The sequence below is a fragment of the Natator depressus genome, chromosome 11 (assembly GCF_965152275.1).
Source record: "Natator depressus isolate rNatDep1 chromosome 11, rNatDep2.hap1, whole genome shotgun sequence".
Lineage (NCBI taxonomy): Eukaryota > Metazoa > Chordata > Testudines > Cheloniidae > Natator > Natator depressus.
The window spans coordinates 43,857,208-43,878,876 of record NC_134244.1 but is presented as its reverse complement, the minus strand read 5'-3'; the positions used below and the strand labels follow the sequence as shown (position 1 = coordinate 43,878,876).

General features: G+C 42.3%; 1 protein-coding gene and 1 long non-coding RNA gene across 2 annotated transcripts in view; one reads left to right on the top strand and one right to left on the bottom strand.

Annotated features, from left to right (window-relative positions):
* The window catches only part of PDE11A (phosphodiesterase 11A), a 224,276-nt gene extending 212,108 nt beyond the window's left edge, over positions 1-12,168 (top strand). The window contains exon 20 of the mRNA XM_074967652.1: positions 9,003-12,168. Within this exon, the coding sequence (XP_074823753.1) occupies positions 9,003-9,161 (159 nt within the window). The 3' untranslated portion in view covers positions 9,162-12,168. The remainder of the gene's footprint in view (positions 1-9,002) is intronic.
* Positions 526-21,489, bottom strand: LOC141996014 (uncharacterized). Its single transcript, XR_012641462.1, has 3 exons — positions 21,324-21,489; positions 9,256-9,417; positions 526-1,721 (listed from the first exon to the last, which is right to left on the bottom strand). It is a non-coding gene; the product is annotated as an uncharacterized LOC141996014 (long non-coding RNA).
* Positions 21,490-21,669: the final 180 nt, after the last annotated feature.

The window sequence follows — 21,669 nt, the reverse complement described above, 5'->3', positions numbered from 1 at the left end:
GAAGATGCATATTCAGAGCAGGGGAAATGGATTGAAAAGTTGGCAAATAAGGTAGAAAAGACAACCAACAGAGTGAGTACAGCAGATCTGAAAGAAGATAAATGGATAATTTAACAGCCATTCAGTTTTCAAGAAAGACGAAGAACAAACTATATTGCATCAGAAAAGGACTCGAAATGATGATGGATGAAACACTTTTAAGCGTTGAACACAACAGAATCACAGTTACCTGCAGAATTCCCATCTGAGGATAAATGTAAAGACCTAAATAAGGATATGACACTGATATGGATTAACGAGTTTTTCAAAATCTATTTAACGGCAAGGCAGAAGGCATTGATCACTCCTCAAAACAAATGTTGAAAGGAAAGGGGTAGAGTCATCTCATATTTTGCACAAACTGTTAAAATATGTGGGATCAAGAGCAAAACCAGGAATTGCAGAACCAAATAAAACATTACATTGGCATTTATGAAACAGTAAGTCACCTTCTCATGGAAAAAGGAATATACTGATTCCTTGGTTTTATTAAGTTATTATGAACAGATGGACTATCAGTTTGCCTAGAAACTGTAGCAGCACATCAGTTGAGCTGTTTCAATAGATTTCCAATCTCTCAGTCACATTTCTTCCCTTTGACAAGAAGAACAATTTTAACTCTGATCAGAGCACACTTTGCTACAAAGCACTTACATGTATAATATACTTTTTCTTTATTATAGCATATGGGTCATTTTTATCAATAAAAAGAAGTTTGTTTTATGAATCCACTCAGCCATAACTTTATTAGAAACAGATATTGCCGCATTATTTTTGGTAATGTACAGAATGTTTTGCTATCACCCGAAGGAAACTTTAATAACTGTTCAGTTCAAAGGATGTTGAATATATTTTGTGTGCCAGATCACTACTCCTCAGTTTGCTCCTCCTGCATCATTGGGGGTCACTACATCCAGGTGGATTCATTCCCTAGCGAGGGCAGGCACTGTTTTCTTCACCACGCTCCTTTGGAAATTTCTTTGGAGAGCAGCTGTAAATGATATTCGTAGGCTTCAGAAAACTACACTGGCAGAAGTCTCAAAGGAACACAATGATTAAGTGCATCTTCTAGCTGCCCTAGCCACACACCTTCCCAGCCAGGACTTTGGGGGCCGTGCTTGTCCCTTGTGGGCTACCCATCATGGGGAGAGCGCAGTCTTTTTCTATACCTGTAGTCTCCTCTTGTGGTGCACTTAACTGTTTTGGAGTTTTGGATCTGACAACAGAAGCTGAAACAAAGCAAAGTTCTCACACAACTCCATAAAGAGGCTTCTGGAAGCTATTCAAGCTGTTGTCCTTCATCTTCTGTAGCAAGGCTCCAGAAAACAGACTTCTTTTAGCAAGAGAGTTTTGTTTGTCAGTACTAGCCTGTATGCAGAGATAGCAAACCAAAGGATGATTTTGGTTTTGCAGAACATCTTCTGTCAGACTAAAGCTGTGGGTGGCTCAGGTGTAGGTCCCATTTTCCTCTGACCTCAAAATAGTCAGAGTTTCAGATAAATGGTTCACCTTTGGCCCATGTATTCTTCTCTTATGAAAGCCACATCAGCAAAACTCAGGGTCCAGTTCAGCTCTGTTGTGACACCATTGACTTTAGTGGAGCATCACATACTTACACCTCATCTGAATTTCTCTCTATGGCTTCCTGGTCGCTAACTCTCCCTTCCAAAATCAGGAAGTTCCTACACAATAAAAATGAGTAATTAGAAATCAGTGGATTCCAAAGCAGAGTAAACATTGAGACCTATAAAATTCTGACATGCTCAAAATAAAATAATTTTTGTGGTCTTATTGCATAGCTTGCTTTATAAATATTAGACCTGCAGTCATACTTCCTTGGGCTGCAATCTTGTCAAAGCTGACACATTAAACAAGGTCGGAACTGGTCAATATTTGGATAGGAGCCTCCAATGAAAATCCTAGGACCTGCAGAAAATGGTATTTATGATTCAGTAGGTGCCATTCTTTCCCTGACTCAATTTGGCTTTGGGTGAGATGCTGAGTTTGATTTACACAGCATATTGGACTACCCGAGATAGGTCTTCTCTCCCAAGCCATACTGCTCTGGGGACCCTTAAGGAAACAGTCCTCCTGAGATTTAAACTGTCTGGGAGCTGTTAGCTAAGTGCTCTTAGCAGAGGCTCCTCAACTCTGGAACTTACCTCACTGGTCTGACAGAGCTAATTTATTAACTGTTGGAGTGTAGGGCAAGGGCAAGACTAGCTTTAATTAAACTAGTATGGCAAAAATAGCAGTGAAAATGGAATGGCGCTTGCTTGCCACAGACCCTGGCTACACGCTCGCATTGCCAGCCCGCACTGAAGCCCATCATCCATGTCTTCACTGCTAGCATGGGATAGCTTACTCAAGCTGCACTCACACCTCCACTTGCAGTGCAGGCATACCCTAATCTTTACTCCACCTCTGTAAGGTAGGCAAGATTTACTATCCACATTGTACAGATGGGGGAAAATGGGGCAGCACAGTTAATTAACTTGTCCTAGGCTGCAGAAGGAGTCAGTGTCAGCCAGGATAAAAAGTCAAGAAATCCTGGCCCTCAGTTCTCTGCTCAGACTACTTGACCATATGCACCAGTTAGTAACAGGCAAAGTTTGTAACAGCTGCAGCACAGTCTGTTAAAGCCAGTGGTATGCCAGTCAAAAACGTATCTAATCTTACCCTCTTTGATCCCAGGCATGCAGCTCTGTTTGCCTTCATAGCCTTAACTCTGTCCTCTTGTGCATATGCATTATCACAAAGCATTATGACAGCTTCCATGATACAGTCACACACTATTTTTCAAGTAATACAAGTCTTTGTCAGACTTTTTTTCTTACACCTTTGTCAGCTGCATCCTATAAAATTCACAGTAAATATATAGCGCTCCTGCCTCATTCACTATGCATCTTTTACACAAACTTTCCTTCTCTCTTGTGTGGTCTATGCAGAGTAACAAAAAGATACAACAACTGAGTTTGTAGAAAAAAATTGTGTGATACAGTACCATTTGAGAAACAGTGTTTAATCATATATTTAAAATCTGCAGTATATAGACAGAGGTGTATTTATACATGCCAACTTCACTGGTATTTCCTAACTTTTGAGTGCCTCCTAGATAGCCAACAAGAATGTTTTCTTAACATTTTTATAATGGAAGATGGAGACAAACAGCATTTACGCTGGCTAGGATAACTTTATAAAAAATATCAATCTTGTGGCCTGATCCTGCACCTGTTATTCATGTGACTAGACCACCCCATTGACATCAGTATGCCTACTTGTGTACCTACAGGTTTCAGGTTGAAAGTTAGAGGTGCCAGTGTTGGATTCTCCTTATGTTTCAGAGCATAAGCTGATCACCAGCTGGGGGTCATAGAGAAATTTTCCTAGGGTACAAAGATGAACACAACAACAGGTGCATTATTGGGGGGTTTGTGGCTTTTTCTGAAGCATCCAATTTCATGCAGCTGTTGGTGACCAATCCTTTGCCCACTGAAGTCAATGGGAAATTTGCATCAGTAGGAGATGGACTGGATTTTATTAACATGGACACCAAATTAACTGGATTGCTGGCATGACAGTTCCTATGAGCAATAAATGAAAGAAAAGGGTTGCATGAAGAAACAGTACTTCAAGGGATTTTCAATCAGTAAAACAGAAAGTAAATTGTAGAACAAAGAGCCAGAGGTGTATAACCCTGATTGGGCTAGAACCAAATAAACTTAAATAGCTTTAAGAATAAATTGGTGAATTAACTCAGATCATGGACAAGTGCTATGAATGTAATGCAGTAAATGTTCAAGAACCTGCCAGAGAGGAGAGAAATGTGTTGCTTTTGAGATAATTTCCCAGAAGCTTCATAAAGAAAATTGATTAGAGGAATTTAATAAGTAAAACAGGACCAGAAATATAGTAATCAAATGAGTTTTTAATTACCTCTCAGGCAAAAATAAAATCCAGTTTGTATCAGAAAAGTCCTAGTGAAATGCTTTGGTCACTGGGAAAAAAAAAAAAAAAAAAGCAAAGCTAATTTCCATTGGAATTATAGTAGTAGGTTTAATTAAGAGTAGGATCAAAATAAAGGGGTCTCAAAGCCAGAAGCAGTGTTTTAAAGATCAAGTCAGTGTCTCAATAAAGACATTTTATATATTCTGTGCAAAATCAGCACTTTGGAGCATTTCTAACAAAGGGTTGCTTGATAAATGTGTAACACAACCTAATGTTTTTTAAGAGTCCACTCCGTATTCTGTAACTATTTAACAGAATTAATTGCCTGTGATGTAATAAGACTAAAAATCAAAGATCTGGTTTATTCTTTGTGAAATACTGCTTTTAATTTATTTTACCCAATTTTAATATCCTTAGGTAATGTTACGGAGTACATGAAGTATCCTAAAAGTGTTCTCATCCCTGTTATTTAGTCTGTAAATCCCTGAGTTGCTAGCCCTGTTAATATATACTTAAATCCAAATTTACGAGCAATCTGTATATCCACAGAGGGAATCAAAAGGATGTTCACAGCTCATAAAATATGTTGATTAACGTGGGGTTCAAAAAGTATGGTTGGATCCATTCTTAGTACAGCTAGGGCCAATACTGTTTTCCCTTTTAGGAGCCAGGAGCAGGATTTCGTCCTTTAGGCTTAACTTGGTCCACGTTAATGTACCCATGGGGACAGTGGAAACCCCAAGCAGAGGTACTGCACAGTACTTGTGGCAGCAGAATATCTTGGCCATGTATAATGCCAGCAACTCCACCTTCATCAACCAGTATGAAGCCACCACTGCACCACGTTTGGTTTGCTACAGATGATGATATCGACTGTACAGCAGGGTGGGAAATGCACAGGGCCACAGAATGCAAAGAACAGACCTGCCTTGGTTCTAGGACCCCCTTATCACCCATACTGTACAAGCTACAGGCATTCAGCGCTGATGTGCTGGCATAGAAGTGTTATTCTGACCAGGAGCAATAGACCTTGCATAACAGCAGGCCAGTACAGAGTCTGCCAGGAACTGAAGAACCAGTATGAGGCAGCGCCAGGTGTGCCCTAGTTCCCAGTCTCCTACATCTCCTTTAAATTCACTGTAGGCAGCTATATATTATCAGTGCAAATATCTACGACATGGGCAATGTGTAGATCATTCTGTGCTTTCAGGTCACGGGGTCAGGAAGGTCTGAGTGCAGAATGCTATGTTTCTGCCTAAAGACAGTTCAAAAGTGGTGATTTGTAAAAAAAATATTTTATCAAAAATGTGCATCTTTTTCATCAAAATTTTGAAAATTCAAGACATTTCTGCCAGTTCTAGCCTTGTCTGTTGATGGACATCTGTGCAAGTATTGCCATCGCCGTGACAAGATGACTGCTTTGCACAGGAAGTTCCCGGTGAACTGCCATCAGGGCCTGTATGCCTCTGAATTCTGGAGGGGGTTGGCTGTCCACACCAGCAATGAGTTTCTACCACAGATATTAAAGTTTATATTGAGCTGTTTCACACAGGTTTGCAAAAATACATAGTGCTCTGAAATAAAGGGCTAAAACTGCAGAGAGCTCAGAGGTGGGCTAGTTGCCACCAATAGAAACATTATTCATTTAAACAAGCTAAGTCCTAAAATGTTGTTACAAAATAATGAAATGCCACTGTCAGGCAATAACATCTCTGGACCTTATTGGGAGACAACGTTAAGCCTGGTCTCTAACCCCTCCCATTGGGCTTCACGTCTTCACTCCATGGTAACTGCATAGTTGAAGCACTTCACGGTAGATTTACTCCATGCTCTAGACAAATCAATTAGTTACTTATGGTCTGATTTTCAAAGATACTGATCACTTGCATTTCCTACCAAATCAACTGACATTGCGGATGCTCAGCACATCTTAAAATCAGGCCATTGAACTTTAACTATCATGCAGGAATTCAATTAAAAATCTACCAACATTTACTTCAGTAGCTAACCAAGTCCCCATGCCTTACAGGGTACCCATATTAACGTACATTTCTAAACAGTCTTCTGGGCTCCTGGGCCATTTAAGCTGATCGCAGGTGAAAATCTTGGTGATTTGGTTTAAATGACAGGATTAACAGCAAAAAATCCATTCCTACTCACCCCTATATTTTTAAACATTCTGCAAGTCTATAAAATTAATATTTTGTTGTCTGCTCCTTCATTCTCCCTTCTCACCCCATTCCTCCAGCTTTTGCTTCAGACTGCAGACATGCCCTTTACATTCCATCACAGAAAGCAGCCTATTCAACCTGCTCGTAGAGGCCTCATATTGTGAATGAAAAGGGCTGCACAAAGAGTGATACAGCAATTACGCTTCCTTTATCTGAAATCTAGCATATCTGACCAACACAGGGCTCCATACACTTCAGACTTAGGAGGCATACTGCTTTGCCCATTGCTGCCTGGAATCTCCATAGCAGGCATACTGATTTGCCCATTCTTCTCTGAGGCCCCAGCTTTGGAAAAACAGTGTCAGAGCCAGGGTGCAAATTGTGACTTCTCAAGCATACATACATAGTTCCAAAGTAAAGGTTTTAAGTTAAAAGGAAAATATACATCTCTAGTAATCTTCCTATGAAAGTCTACCATGGCTATGTCATTTGGGGCCTGGTCCAAAATCCACTGGAAAAATTCCCATTGACTTCAGGTCAAGCCCCCGTAAGGCTGTTGGCTTCAATGAGACTGAAAAAGAACCTACTTCTGTGCTTTATTCAAGTTGCTGCACACATTCTTTATTTGACTATATGCAGCTTACGTGAGTGTTATCTGAACTTCTAAACTGAACTGAGCGGTGATGCGGCTCCAGCCTTGGAAAGCACATGCAGGTGCTGACAGTTGCTGACTGCAATGGGTTGCTTACACACATAAGGTGAAATCTAAGCTCCTCCATCATCAAGGGGATCAGAGGCTCGTTCATGTGAAACCCATGAACTCTTTTTAACTTTGTGCATCTTGTCATTTAACTAATAGGCCTCCCGTTCATAGATACCAGTGACCAAGGGACTGATCCTGCAACCCTTACCCTTCTGAGTAGCCCCAGCGATATCAATGGCATGACTCACAGGAGTAAAGGAAGACTAAACTATTTGTGTTGCCAACTTAGCATGAAAAACAGAGTAATATCATGCATCTGGTGTTTTACTTAGAGCCCCAGCTGCTGGAGACAAGTGATTATGTGAGACTCTTGGCTTTCATTTCAAACAAAAAGTCAGGGTGAGATTCTATACTGAGCTTCTAAGGGTATGGCTCTAGCCCAGGAGTAGGCAAACTTTCTGGCCAGAAGGCCACATCTAGATATGGAAATTGTATGGCGGGCCATGAATGGTCACAAAATTGGGGGTTGGGATGCAGGAGGGGGTGAGGGCTCCGGCTGGGGGTGCAGGGTCTGGGGTGGGGCCAAAAATGAGTTCAGGGTGCAGGAGGGGGCTCCAAGCTGGGGCAGGATGTTGAGGTGTGGGGGGGATAATGGTTCTGTCTGGGGGCTTTGGGGTAGGGCTGGGGATGAGGAGTTTGCGGTGTGGAAGGATGCTCTGGGCTGGGACCGAGGGGTTCAGAGGGCAGGAGGGAATCAGGGCTGGGCAGAAGGTTGGGGCACGGGAGGAGGTCAGAGGTGCAGGCTCCGGGTGGCGCTTACCTCAAGCAGCTCCCAGAATCAGCAACATTCCCCCCTCCGGCTCCTATGTGAAAGCGCAGCCAGGCTACTCAGAGCACTTCCCTGTCCACAGGCGCCGCCCCTGCAGCTCCCATTGGCCGTGGCTCCCAGCCAGTGGGAGCTGTGGGGGCGGCGCTTGGGGCAGGGGAGTGTGCAGAACCCCCTGACTCTCCCTACGCATAGGAGCCAGAGGGGAAATATGCCACTGCTTCTGGGAGCCCCGTGGAGCAGGGCAAGCTCCCGACCCTGCTCCCCAGCTGGAGCAGGGCAAGCCCCAGACCCCACTCCCTGGTGGGAGCTCGAAGGCCGAATTAAAATGTCTGATGGGCTGGATGTGGCCCGTAGTTTGCCCACCCCTCCTCTAGCCCCTGGAGCAATAGGGTGCACACAAACCATTCCTTTGATCTGTGAGCCACTTAGGGTATGACTAACCAGCAAAAAAGGTGTGTTCTTACCCCAGGGTAGCTAACCCACATTCTCTAACCGAGGTTTAAATAGCAGTAAAGGCACAGGAACTTGACTTTTTACTCTGGTTAGCAATTTGAGTTCAAGCCCAGGCTCTCCTACAGGCTTTAACTAGAGCTGCTAAACCCAGTTAAAAGCCAAGTGGCCATGTCTTCACTGCTATTTTAACCAGAGTTAGCTAGCCCAAGTTAAGAACATACCCTAAGTGACTCAGCACAGAACTCACAGCTCCAGGAACTGCAGATGCCCCCTTCTGATCCTGGGCTGCCCCAGGGGCTGGAGAGGCCTTTAGCAGCCTTCCCAAGTTACTCTACAGGTCACATTGCTGTCTGGCATCTCCACAGCACTGCATGCTGCGGCCCTGCTCCCAACACATACCCCTACATACACCTGGGAATTGTGAAAGGGTCCTTGAGAGAAAGTCTTACGCCTGTCTGCCCCAGTGCCTACACTGGAAGCCATTTTCCTTGTCTGCATACAGGGCTTTTCAAGCCTTTGTACTGGGTAAAGTAGCAGTATAAAGAGGCTGGAGTTGGGGTGAGGATGTCACCCTAAGTCTCTAGCCCTCATGACTGTGGAGAGAAGTTTGAAAATGTAACCTGACTACACCCTGAAAGCTCAAACCCAGAAGACAAATAAAAAGAACCTAAAATGTATTGTTTTAAAATGTCTTGATTTTTAAGCCAATCTCATGATTTTTGAATGTTTGGGGTTATCAATACTGGTGCAGCCAGCTGGTTCCCTTCATCCAATTGTTCCCTGTGTGTTGGATCAGAGGATCAGAAGTATTGTCAGTATTTATTTTTTTTTCTCTCTTCCTTTTTTAATCTTTCTCCAGTCTCTAGTGAAGGTGAATGTGAAACTGAAGCCCATGTTGGACTCTGTGGCAGTAAACAGGGGTAAATGGGAGGATCTGGACCAGAAAACACTTCTCTCCCAGACAGCACCCTCCTCCTCATCTTCCAGCTTTACTTTGTCTCTTGAAGACATACATTAAGCCTGCGAATGTCAGCTGCTGTTGTGATAACAGCTGTCTGAAAGGCAGAGTTGTAAGCTTAGTTGCATCATTTTAAAAAAATGCTTCTACAGACCTGATTAATTGATTGGATATAATTTTGCTGGCCATGGCTTTTATGTAGGAGTTCAGTTGGTCTGAAAAGAAGGCCTGTAATAAGATGATGCTGATATCTGGAGTCACATGGAAGATACAGCACAAGAAGCAGTCATTCAGCTCCACCACATTTCAATTGCTGCTGTAATAAAAACCAAAACACACACACACACACAGAAATACAAGAACTTCAGCTTAATAAAATAAATTAATACAGAGCAGACTTGGAATGCACATTTATCAATGCATATGCAAGGAGCTGCAGGAAAACAGAATAGTGTGCATTTCCTTTTTGTTTTGGATCTTTTCAGTATTTGTTATGAACCAGTTATGCTTGCTTTTGTAATGTCTCTCTCATTCTTCCTTCCTCTTTTATGCTTGAGTGTTCTGAAAAGCCTGCTTTGTATTCTACAGAAGTATTTTTTTACAACAAAGCTTCTTAGTGATTGATCAGGGCCTTCAGAATTGTCCATCTTTGCTACATTTAAAAACAAACTTTATTATCTTTAAAAATATCAACCTGTCCCAGCTCCCCTAAGATATTCATATTAACAATGCAGTGAATTACTTTACAGGTGGAAATTTGTATAAAGGCAAAAATTATTGCATGGTAATTTGGGTTCATTTTTTTTAGAAATACTATTTTAAAGCATTCATTTTTTAAGCTGCACTGTCCCCCAAGGAAAGGACTAATGGCCTTTAATGAAAATAGGATAAAAAGGAAATGTATTGCCTTGTACTAGAGAATCTGCATTGAAGGGTTTACTATGGATGTGTCTTTCTGATATAATTTCCAACAGAGATGAATATTTTGACTGTTACCCATAAGAAATGGGGGGGGGGGGAATAGAGTACCATCACACTGGATATCGACTACTTCCTATTTCTCTTACCATCTCTTTTACCCTATGACAGCTAGCAGAAAGCAAATCCAAGGTCACATATCTGATAAACAGTTGTACATAAAACTTTAATCAATTGTGATAGATCAAGAATTCAAACATGTCTAGTTCTCAGTGACCACACTAGCACAAGAAAGTTGGCCTCTTCAAATTAGTGCAGAGATCCTTGGCAAAACAGCTCTGTAATCTGAGACTGCTTGCTCTATTCCAAGCACCTGAATACAAGAGGATGCATGATAGAATGCTTCCCACCTTTACGGCTTCTTAAGCACCAAACTGCCCCATTCAGGAAAAAGAAAGTTACTATGGTCATCAGTTATTGGAGCCCATGACAATGTCATTTTGAAACTAGGAACGGCTACCACTAGGTAAAAACAGCATAAGAAATTAAAGCCAGATTCTGATCTCTTTTACACTGGTGTCAAACCAGAATAACTCCTCCAACTTCAGTGGAGATACTCTGGATTGTCATTGGTGTAACCAAAATCAGAATTACCCATAGGGCCAAATTTTCAAAAGAGCCAAGTACCATCCTCTCCCACCTGGGCACCTAAATCAGGTGGGCACTGAGCACTTTTGAAAATCTGACCATTACTATCTAATTGACGATTTTTAAAAAGATGTCCATTTACTAAAATGCCTTGTACTACTTATAATTTTTGTAGACATTAGAATGCCTAAAGATTCCAGAACCACTGCAAGAAAATCTAGTTATCTAAACCACTGAACCATATCATGTTTGCTACCAAAGAGAAATGGGGGGTGGGAGAAAATCTATGCTATACAGAGATGAAAATCTGCACTGTATGAACTTGTTTCTGTTACCTCTCCACCTCCTCACTCCTTCCCCAGTAATGAAAGAGCTGGGATAGTCTGCTGCAAACCTGTATAAAACTTATTTATATAAAACGTGCTTTATGGGAAAAGCAGAGACCATGACTGACTTGGTACTGCTGGCAGCTATACAGTACATAGCTTTCCTGAATTTTGATATTGCATATTGGTAAGTGTACCATAATTTAAAGTACATATCCTATAGCTTCCTCCAAGGTTGAGTTTTCCCTCATTTCCTTTCCTTTTTACTGGCTTCAATGCACTGTTGCCCATAGCAACACCCACTGGCAGTGATGGGAATTCAACACCGCTGCAACCTGACATACAGTTAAGGCCTTAACAATGTCAACCATCAATCAAATGGCTATTTGTAATTGCCTCCATCTATTTCTCCTGTCTTGTGGTATCTTTTCTATTGTGGGTCAAAATTCAGAAACTGCTGACTAATGCAACGGTTCTAGTCCTCCACAACAAGAAAGCAAATGAAAAAGTGTAACAAGATCCTCATCAAATTCTGCTTTCAAACACATTGATGCAATTCTGTTGAAATCAGTAGGGTTGTACTTACTGGTGGAAGTGAGAAGAGAATCTGACCACTAGTGTTTTTAAGACTGAAATACTAAAGTCGTGAGCAAAAAAAAAAGCAACTTAACACTAAAGTTTTCACACTTTTAGCTCAAAATCCTGGCAACACATTTGCATTTTTTCAGAAAAGGGGGAGATTCTGTACAGAAAAACGTACAATACTGGTTCTCAAGACTTAAGATGGTGTCAGGGACCTTTTTCACTGTGTGTCAGCTTCATTTATAAAGGTTTTGGTGTTTGTTCATTGGTGCAAAAACAGCTTTTCTAGAGAAACTGAAACTTTGCCTGAACTTAAATCTGTTTTGTAAGCTTATTCTAGGAAAGACGTGCAAGAGAGATCACTGAAACGTGTAGAATAAGGGCCAAATCCTGCAGTCCTGGTTCAGTTCCCTGCCCTTCACAGGTGCAGAGATCCAGCTGGGTTCCACTGCAAACGTGGGAGGAGCAGATGGGGGAGGGAAGGCTTGTAGGGAGTGTATATCCCTTACCTGTTTGCAATGACACAGGGAATCTATGGGGGTCAACAGGGGTTTAGCAGGACACAGGTGGGGCAGAGGATGATGGATTGGTACCCAGAAAGAGGGGCTACTATCAGTGTTCCCTCTAATTTTTCCCCACACATGTGCAGAATGAATTTTGTTATGTACACATCACCTTCATATTGGTGCACATAACAAAATTCATGTGGTGGGGGTGGGGCTGAGAGGTTTAAAGCGGGCTCAGGGCTGTGCCAGAGGGTTGGGGTATGGGGGGGGAGCAAGGGCTCAAGATGGAGGGTGGGGCCGGGGATGAGAGGTTTGGGGTGCAGGAGGGTGCTCTGGGGCTACGGCGGGGAAAGAGGACTCCCCCCAGTTCTCTCTCCCTGAAGCAGCACCTGAACTGGGGGGGAGGGGTACCTCTGGGGTTGGGACTGCGGGATAGGCACCCCAGCCACGGCCTGTTTGGGCTGGGTTCGGGCTGTGGCAAGTCCTGGCCGGGGCTGGGTTTGGGCCGGGGCACCCCTCCCCCGGCTGCAGAAGGTCCGGGGCTGGGGGAGGGGTGTCTCAGCCACAGCAGGTCTGGGCTAGGGCTGGGTTTGGGCTGCCCATCACCCAGCAGGTTAGGGGCCAGGCTAGGTTGGGGCCAGGGGAGGAGCGCTTCTCCCCTGGCCACCGCAGGTCCTGGCTGGGCAGGTTCCCTGAGTGGCACTAAACAGGCTGCTGCACGGCCGCACAGCTTACAGGGAACTTAGGCTACTATAGCCTTGCTCAGCCCTTTCCCCAACCTTCCTGTGGAGACCCCACACACAGAGCTCAGTATCCACGCTGGGCAGTGAGAGTTCTCAGTCATTTGTCCCCATCTTCAATGGCAGTTTTGCCAGAGTAAAGACTATGATTTGCCTGTAAAATATTTGTGGCTCATAACAACAAGGTGCTTCTGAACACCCTTACTTCACGTTCAAGTCAGTGGGAGCTGTGAATGCTTAATTCCTCTCAGGAGGTGCTTAGTACTTAACAGGATCTGGACTCTGGCCCAGGGTTATTTACAAAGTTTGAATGTGTTGATTAGTAGGATTTGTGCCCATCAAGTAAAGAAATTATAAGTTATAGTATAGATGAGTATATTCCATTTTAGCTCAGGTATTCATTGTCACTGGAAAAGCAGCTGCATTTTCTGGCCTGGTGACCTTCTTAACCTACTTCTAGGGCACTGTTTATGAACAGGCCTAATTATCAACAAAGCCAATACCAGTATTCACAAAACACTTTTGAAAACTGCAGCCAGCAGTGCCTGATATAAAAAATAATTAGATTTAGACAGTTCACGGTAATATAAATAAGAATGTCTCAGTATACATACCAAATGTGTTAGTTGGCCTTTACTAAAATTAAGGAATTTCTAGGTATATCTAGATATTTTGTGTGTTTATTAATATTTTAGAACTAGCTTTAAGGTTTCTTGATTACATAAAACATCTGTCAGAACAAAATTAACAGAAGGCACTTCCAGTGCTCAGAGTGTCAGGAAATGTGACGTGAGAAAATGATACTGACCTTGCTCAAAAAGTATATTAAAATTATCTGGATTAGTTCTACCAAACAATGAACAGAACAAAATGTAAATTAGGTAAAATAAAAGGGTCCAGAAATTATCAGTGATGTCCTATTGAATTTGACAATTCTGGGATATATTCTGTATACTACCTGTTACCTTTTCCTTCTCTGTTTTGGATTATGAACCTTTTGGATTTAATTTTTAGTTTATGAGCATGTTGGACATTGCATCTTTCAACTCTATGGGAAATACTGTTGTAAACAATCTATCAGTCTGTGTGTGTTTGTGAGAGAGACCTTATACACATGAACAGACATATAAAATGTATTTTTTTCTACAGTAAATGGAGCCTATGTACTGTAAAAATGCATAACTTGGGACTGAAATAGTTTCCTTTCTGTTTCCTATTGTAATTCCATTTCCCTCATTGGTTTGCTTTAGTTTTTGCCAAACAATTCTGATTCAACTTTTTAAAAAAGCATGTTTTTGAAATGGACAAATTGTTTTGTTTTTTGTCTGTTAATTAATAAATCACTTTAATGGTACCCTGTAATTTCATTCTTTTTCAGTGAGGCCTATCTAATTATCAGGGCCTAATCTACTAATTACTCATTTACACAGAAAGAGTAGAAGCACTGAACATCTTTGAAGGGTTCACATTTCATTTTTTGAAACACAAAGCTGCAGACCTTATTCATGGTAGTAATCCTTAATTTCAGTGAGTTGCACCAAATTTACACTGTTGTGACTGAATGCAGAATACGGCCCCTGACTTCAATGGGACCGTTTAAGGGTGGAAGGATTACTCACACTAGTAAGGGTCTTTGGTTTGCAATTCTTGGGATGATGTGCCATTATCAGAAGAAATGGTACATCTACTTAAACATGGGTTATAGAAATGGCTAAGTGAATGACTGTCAAAAAGTTCTAAAAATGTTTGTTTTGCTCAGTAAGGGCTTTGGAAATTACCATCAAATTCTTGTATGACACACAAATATCTTGCTTTATCTCAAGCCCTGCTATTTCTAGGCTCCGTTCTGTTGAAAAGGGTATGTGTCAGGCCCAAAAAGGGACAAGATATTAATAAAACCCTGATTTATTGTTACAACATTAAACATTTACATGTGGTCTGGGGTTTTGTATCATGTTATGCTCGCTCACTCTTATTGTAACAACCACCACCAGAAATCTTTAACCTTTTATTCAAGATACAGAAAAGGGAGGAAAGAGTTAAAGCATTTGAAATATTAAGTAAAGCTTTTAACAACATCTCTTAATCCCTGTAGCTGCAGAGTCTTTATCGGGAGAAAAACCGAAAAACCCATTTGACAGTCTTTCGGATTGTATTAACTGCCCTTTTTGGGGAAAAGAGAAGTTAGCGGAGATAGTCTGAAGCAATTGTAGAAGTCTGATCCTATTTCCATGAAGACAAAACACACATTAAAAGGGACAGAAACGAACTGCAAAGATAGAAGATGCAGCTTCTGTCTTTGGTGCCAACTCTCACTTGAACCTTGCTGCTGGAGAAACATGGGCACAACAAACGGTCACTGATCGCAGCCTCAGCACAGCACTGCAAAAGCTGCAGTCTTGGCCAGCTAAGCCAGACTGTTATTAAACAGAAGGCAAAAGGAGAAAGATAGGAAAGAGAAAAATAAGGTAGGAAAGGAAAAAAGACGACACACGAGAGAGGGAGTCAGGAAACCAAGTCTCACATTCTAAGTGTTGTTTACTTTAGACTTAGCCGAAGCCACTGTAGCAATGTCATTGGTTCCCTCTATCTGGCCCAGTCTGATCAGGGCACCTTTCAGCATCAGAACAATGAAGGCCCAACAGTATTGTTATGGTGGATCCTGGGGTCTTAGGAGACAGTGGGGATGGCAGCCATGATAGTAAAGTTTGCTCCTTCTATTCTAATATAGGAGTCAACAGTGTAATACTGTTGCAAAAAAAGCAAACATCATTCTGGGATGTATCAGGAGTGTTGTAAGCAAGACATGAGAAGTAATTCTTCCACTCTACTCCGTGCTGATATAGCCTCAACTGGAGTATTGTGTCCAATTCTGGTAGGCACATTTCAAGAAAGATGTGGAGAAAGTCCAGAGGAGAGCAACAAAACTGATTAAAGGTCTAGAAAACACAACATATGAGGAAAGATTGAAAAACTTGGATTTGTTTAGTCTGGAGAAGAGAAGACTGAAGGGGGAACATGATAACAGTTTTAGAGTACATAAAAAGTTGTTACGAGGAGGAGGAAGAAAAAATTTTCTTGTTAACCTCCGAGATTAGCACAAGAAGCAAGCGGCTTAAATTGCAGCAAGGGAGGTTTAGGTTGGACATTAGGAAAAACATCCTATCAAGGTAGTTAAGCACTGGAATAAACTGCCTAGGGAGGTTGTGGAATCTCCATCAGTGGAGGTTCTTAAGAGCAGGCTGGACAAACAGTTTTCAGGGATGGTCAAGATAATACTTAGTCCCCTGCAGTCATGGTAGGTCTGGATTAGAAGACCTTACTTGAGGTCTCTTCCAGTCCTATGATTCCTGCCATATTTGCTCCAAAGTCTCTTTTTCAAGGACCTCAAGGAGCTGATGAATGGAATGACAACCCTTCATTATTTTGTCTACCAATTAGGTAGAATCTCTGACACACTAATTTTGGTCCATTAATTTCTGATTCTATTCTCCTTTTGTTTACCAGTTCTGATCTTACCAAAATCCTTGGGTGATATCAGCATACCCACTTCTTTGGATTAATTCAGTCTTCCCATCTCCCTTTTGTATCTTTTTCTATCAGTATCTATTGTTATAGAAGATTTTAACATTTGATGAATTTTTACATACTTTCCTACAACTATGCTCACAATTGGGGTAGGGCTGCTAAACCCAATTACTAGAATAGACCCATTTCCCTTTCTATATCTGTGGGGGCTCTAAAAAGCACTGGGAGCAAAAAAACTATTCAAGTGCTTCTTGGCTTCATCTTCTCGACACACCAAAAAAATCCCACAGGGATTGCCCTGCTGCGTTGTTTTAGATTGTACCACTTCTTATTCCATGTGCAAAACACTCCAGGCTCACCTTTAAATTTACGTGCAGCCACAACTTGAGGAGCTGGAAGAACCAGGCCAGCAGCAGCATCAGGCAGCAGAGCAGAGGTGAAGACCATCTGTGAAGATGGCCCTTGCATCATGTGGTTCTGCTGAAGTCTGTGCATTCAAGTAGTAGAACCCCAAGCTTTTTCAAGAAGTGGGTGAGGGAAAGAGTCAGGGTGGACTAATTTAAATCAAGGCAATTTAAACCACCAAGTGGAAAGCTTCGATTTAAATCATCGATTTAAATGAACTTTTCCATTGGTACTTCAGTTATTTTCTAAAGAAAAGTGCATTCTTACTGGTTGATACAACTATTAAAACATGTTGATTTACAACTAAATAGCCTTAACACTAGATTCAGTACATCTTTTTGCTCCCTAGGAGGATACACTATAATTATATAGTGTAATATTTTCATCTTCTTAATTGTACACTTTTAGTATGTCAGAAAATGGTGAATAATATGTGGCTTATTACCTAGATAATTAACTTTTTGCTCATGATTTGTGCAGATAAAAATAAATTTTTATCAAACAAAACTACCTTCAATGTTTGGGGTACATAAACTTCTCTTATCAAGATGTTCCACATTTCCAACTAAATGATTTATTAAACAGAGGGATTAAATGCAGTCAGTGAATTAAACTGATAATTTCAGGTCAGCCTGGAAAAATTTTCAATATGCCTAAGTAAAAGTGCCTGGAGCTTAAGGTTATACTCACCTAAGTCTCTTGAAAATGAGAGAGTCTCCTAAATTACTTAGGCTCCAATGGTGCCATATGTATAAAGCTAGATCTCAAAGTTAGAATCAGGGGGAAAATATCTTTCTTTATAAAGAAAAGCAGTCTTTAACACTAACTCAAACTATTTATAGTGATTCATGGGCTCAGCATGTTTATATTTTATTTAAATCTATTGCGAAATTATAAGTAATTTAACATATTGTGGTTTGAGCATTGGCCTGCTAAACCCAGGGTTGTGAGTTCAATCCTTGAGGGGGCCATTTAGGGATCTGGGGCAAAAATTGGCGATTGGTCCTGCTTTGAGCAGGGGGTTGGACTAGATGATCTCCTGAGGTCCCTTCCAACCCTAATATTCTATGAACATGTATCTCCAAGGTATTTTGTATTAAACTCAGATTGCATTTTAATCAGAAATTTATTTAAATAGACTTTATTTTTTAAAAAGAAAAAAATAAAATCAAAAAATCCAATTTACATTTTAAACAAAAAAAAAAAAACAAACAAACAAACATTGATCTTTATCCAGCCTGAAGTCATGACATTTATTTTTCCACCTACTAGAGAAAAGGCTCCAGTATTTATAATTGCACAAATTTAGCCAGGCTGTCGGGCATTAGTTTACTGGCCAAATTCTGCTATGTAGGTGCGTGCAACTCCTGTTGAAGTCAGTAGTAGTTGCAGCTGTGTAGCAGAGAATTCAACCCATGGGACTAAATCCACAAAGGGACATGAGTGCCTAACTCCAAAAATATGACTTGCACCCAACGAAGTGGGTATTCACCCACGAAAGCTTATACTCCAGTAAGTCTGTTAGTCTACAAGGTGCCACAGGACTCTCTGCCGCTTTTACAGATCCAGACTAACACGGCTACCCCTCTGATACTTACTCCAAAAACACAGATCCTCAAAACCTCTGCTCAGCTACTGTCTAACCCTATAGGCATCTAGAGTCACTAGGCACCTAAATCTCCATCAGTGGGCACGCAAAAGTTCCCTAAGGCACCAGAGAGCTCCTCAGACTAGGCATTCCCTGCGCTGATCCAGTAGACGTTGCCAGAGGACGCCTAAGAGCACACCTACCGAACTGGATACTGCCCAGATCATAGCGATGGTGGTCATATACCTTATATCCACTGCCCTAACCACTGGGCTCTAAGGTATTCTGGGAATGGGAATCTCTCCTGTTGAAAGTTGTTCTGCTTTGTATGGACTACTTAAATATTCACTGGAGTAGGGACTGGAAACAGGATCTCCCAGGAGAGTGCACTAATCACTGATCCATAGTCATTCTCACTCTCTCTCTGGCCCAATGAATACTATTTTATAGAAGTGGAACACCTTCAGTAGAAGAGAGACTGACCTCACAATACCCCATATCCTCCACACCGCTCCAAATGAGAGAGAGAGAGAGAGAGAGAGAACATGTGTGTATTTGACCCAGAGTCTCCCACATGTGGGGAATGAGTCTCCTCCTCAGTTTTTGTTTTCTGGAGAAAGGGTTGACCTTTCTTAGGCACTTAACTTCAGGAGACAGTTCACAGCTGTGAATCCTGAGCAGAGATCATCATCTCCCTCAGCCCAGAGTAAAGCACCTAGGTCCTTATGTGGGAGAGGGAAGCCTCGGCCCTGCACCTCTCCTTGGCATTTTCTACTGGCTATCTTCAGCAGCTTCCTGCCCAGTTTGCTGGCTTCTGTGAATCCCATTCTGAGATGTCTAACGCTCCCTATGCATTGCATAGGGAGCCTGGGCACCTAACCTGTGGCTGAGCAGTCCACTGGGCAGCAAGGCACTCACAATAGGTGCTGCAATACTCAGCTAAGTCTCCTTTGTGGATCTAGAAAGACCCTAGTGTTCATACATTCTCTCTTTAGCAATAAACTGTGCCTATTTTACAAGAGCAAACTGGTCAAACTACCAACAGTATTTGTTAGATGGGTCCTTAGATTTCTTTTTTATTCCACCAGTTGTGAGAGCTGGAAACCTGAACTTTACCAAGATCATACTTTTGTACTTAATATTTTTTAAATTACATTTCTATCACTTAGAGCATACTTCAAAGACCATGAAAGGGTAATCCTTTGGCATTTTACAGCACTTCACTATATTGACTGCTCTACAAAGATTACAGCATTGATGAAAAGCCCCCTTCCTTCCCCCAAAAAAGAAAACCACAAATCTCTATTCCCCAAGTACACATCAAAGGCTGAATTAAGTTGGGCATTCAGTACTTGGATGTCCATGCCAATTTTGGTCTGTGATTTGTGTATTCATTTCATTTGAAAATGACGGTGCCTTCCATCTGTCAATGGAAAATGTGTGCTTCTCTTTCCCCCTGCCCCCAGCCAGTTCTCTGGAACAGTATTATATAAAAAATATATATATATACAAAAGTGTTGGACAGACACCCTTCCTATACCCATCAATGCCTATATTCAGAACTATGCTGTAACAAAAATATACTGTTGATAATAGCAGAGGGACATCATTAAACTTTTTTTTCCAACAAAAACTTTGATATATCACAAAATAAGACCTAACATCATAGATTATTTATGTCTCTAAATAGCTCATATAATGGGTTTCCCCCCCAAAAAATATCATAAGTGATAGTGGTTAATTGTGTGGAAAGTTTAATTTTAAAAATCTTAAATCTGTTAAAAAAATTTGTTTACATACCAATGTCTGCAAGGAAGTGGAACTCATTTTAAAATATTTTATAACATGGCTTAGTACTTGCGCATAAACCCTATATACTCCATACTGTGTCTCATTTAGCCTACTGTATGAAACTGTAAATTGTAGATGCCAGAAAATAAAGATGTTACAATTTAACTATGAAACCCAAGAAAACCACATACTTTTGGGTATGACAGTCTCTTAATTCAGAGGTTAATTAACAGTATAGATTTGTATTTATTATTACACTATTATTCCACTGAAAAGTCATACTTCAGTCAAATCATGAAAGTCTTTAGTTGAGGAATTTACTATTTCTAGTCCATAAAAGGCAACATTGCTAAAGCATTAGGAATGAGTCAACAGGGGCTTTATTCCTGGATCACAATCGACCTACCCTATCACCCTGCATGAGTCACATTTAGCCAGTCTTGCAGAAATCAAAACTGCTAGAAATCAGGATATTAATCTCGATGTACCACAAAAACAAAAGGAGTAGTACTTGTGGCACCTTAGAGACAAACCAATTTATTTGAGCATAAGCTTTCGTGAGCTACAGCTCACTTCATCTTTTCTTTTTGCGAATAGAGACTAACACGGCTGCTACTCCGAAACCTGTCTCGATGTACCTCAGTCTCTCCTTCTATAAAATGGGGATAACCCCCCGCCCCTTGAGCAAAGCGCACCAAGATCTGGGTTACAAGTGGTAGTGTGTTGCCCTCTAGTGGCAGCCCTCGGCAACAATAACAGCCTCCTACTTCTCACAGCCGAAGGAAGGGGAGCTAAGGAGTCCATCAGCAGGGTCTGCGGTGTCAGCGCTGAGAGTCCCAGGCTGGAGCCCTGCTGGTGGGCCCGTAGGCAGTTTCCCGCCTACCATAATAGGTACCAGGCAGCATCGGTACCAAGCGAGCCTGGCCCGGCCCCGCCCCGCCCGCCAGAGGCTGGAGACAGGACAGGCAGCAGCTGCTGTCCTTTGTTAGGGGGCGCCGGGGCCGCCCACTGCCCCCCGCGGGGCGGCTCACCCTGTGGGGCAGGCGGGAGAAGCGCCACCCCCTTCGTGAGAGGGGCGGTCCGCCAGGCACAGGCCCTACCGGCGGCACGCTGGTCCCCTCACCCCACGAACGTGCCGCGGCAGGGGCTGGGCTCCGAGTCTGGACCGCGGGCCAAGCGTCTCAACTTACAAGTGACGCGCCATTCTACTAGCGGAGCGGCCACCCATAGAAACTACGATTCCCAGCATGCATTGCGGCCCGCCGGGAAAGGCAGGCGGGAAGCCTCGCCCCCTGGAAGCTGTAGTCTCCGCTGGCTCCCCTGCTCGCGGCCCGGCCCTCACTCACAGAACAATTTGAACGTGAGCGTAAAGCGACACACGCACCAGCCGGGAGACGCGTCATTTCCGCGTGCGACGGAACAGCCGCCGTGATAGGTCTAGCGCAGGGTAGTACCACCCCGGTAGTTCCAAGCTCCGAGCGTTTCCGTTTCCGCCTGGCTTGTTGCCGTGGCAGCGAGGGTGGGGGAGGAGACGCT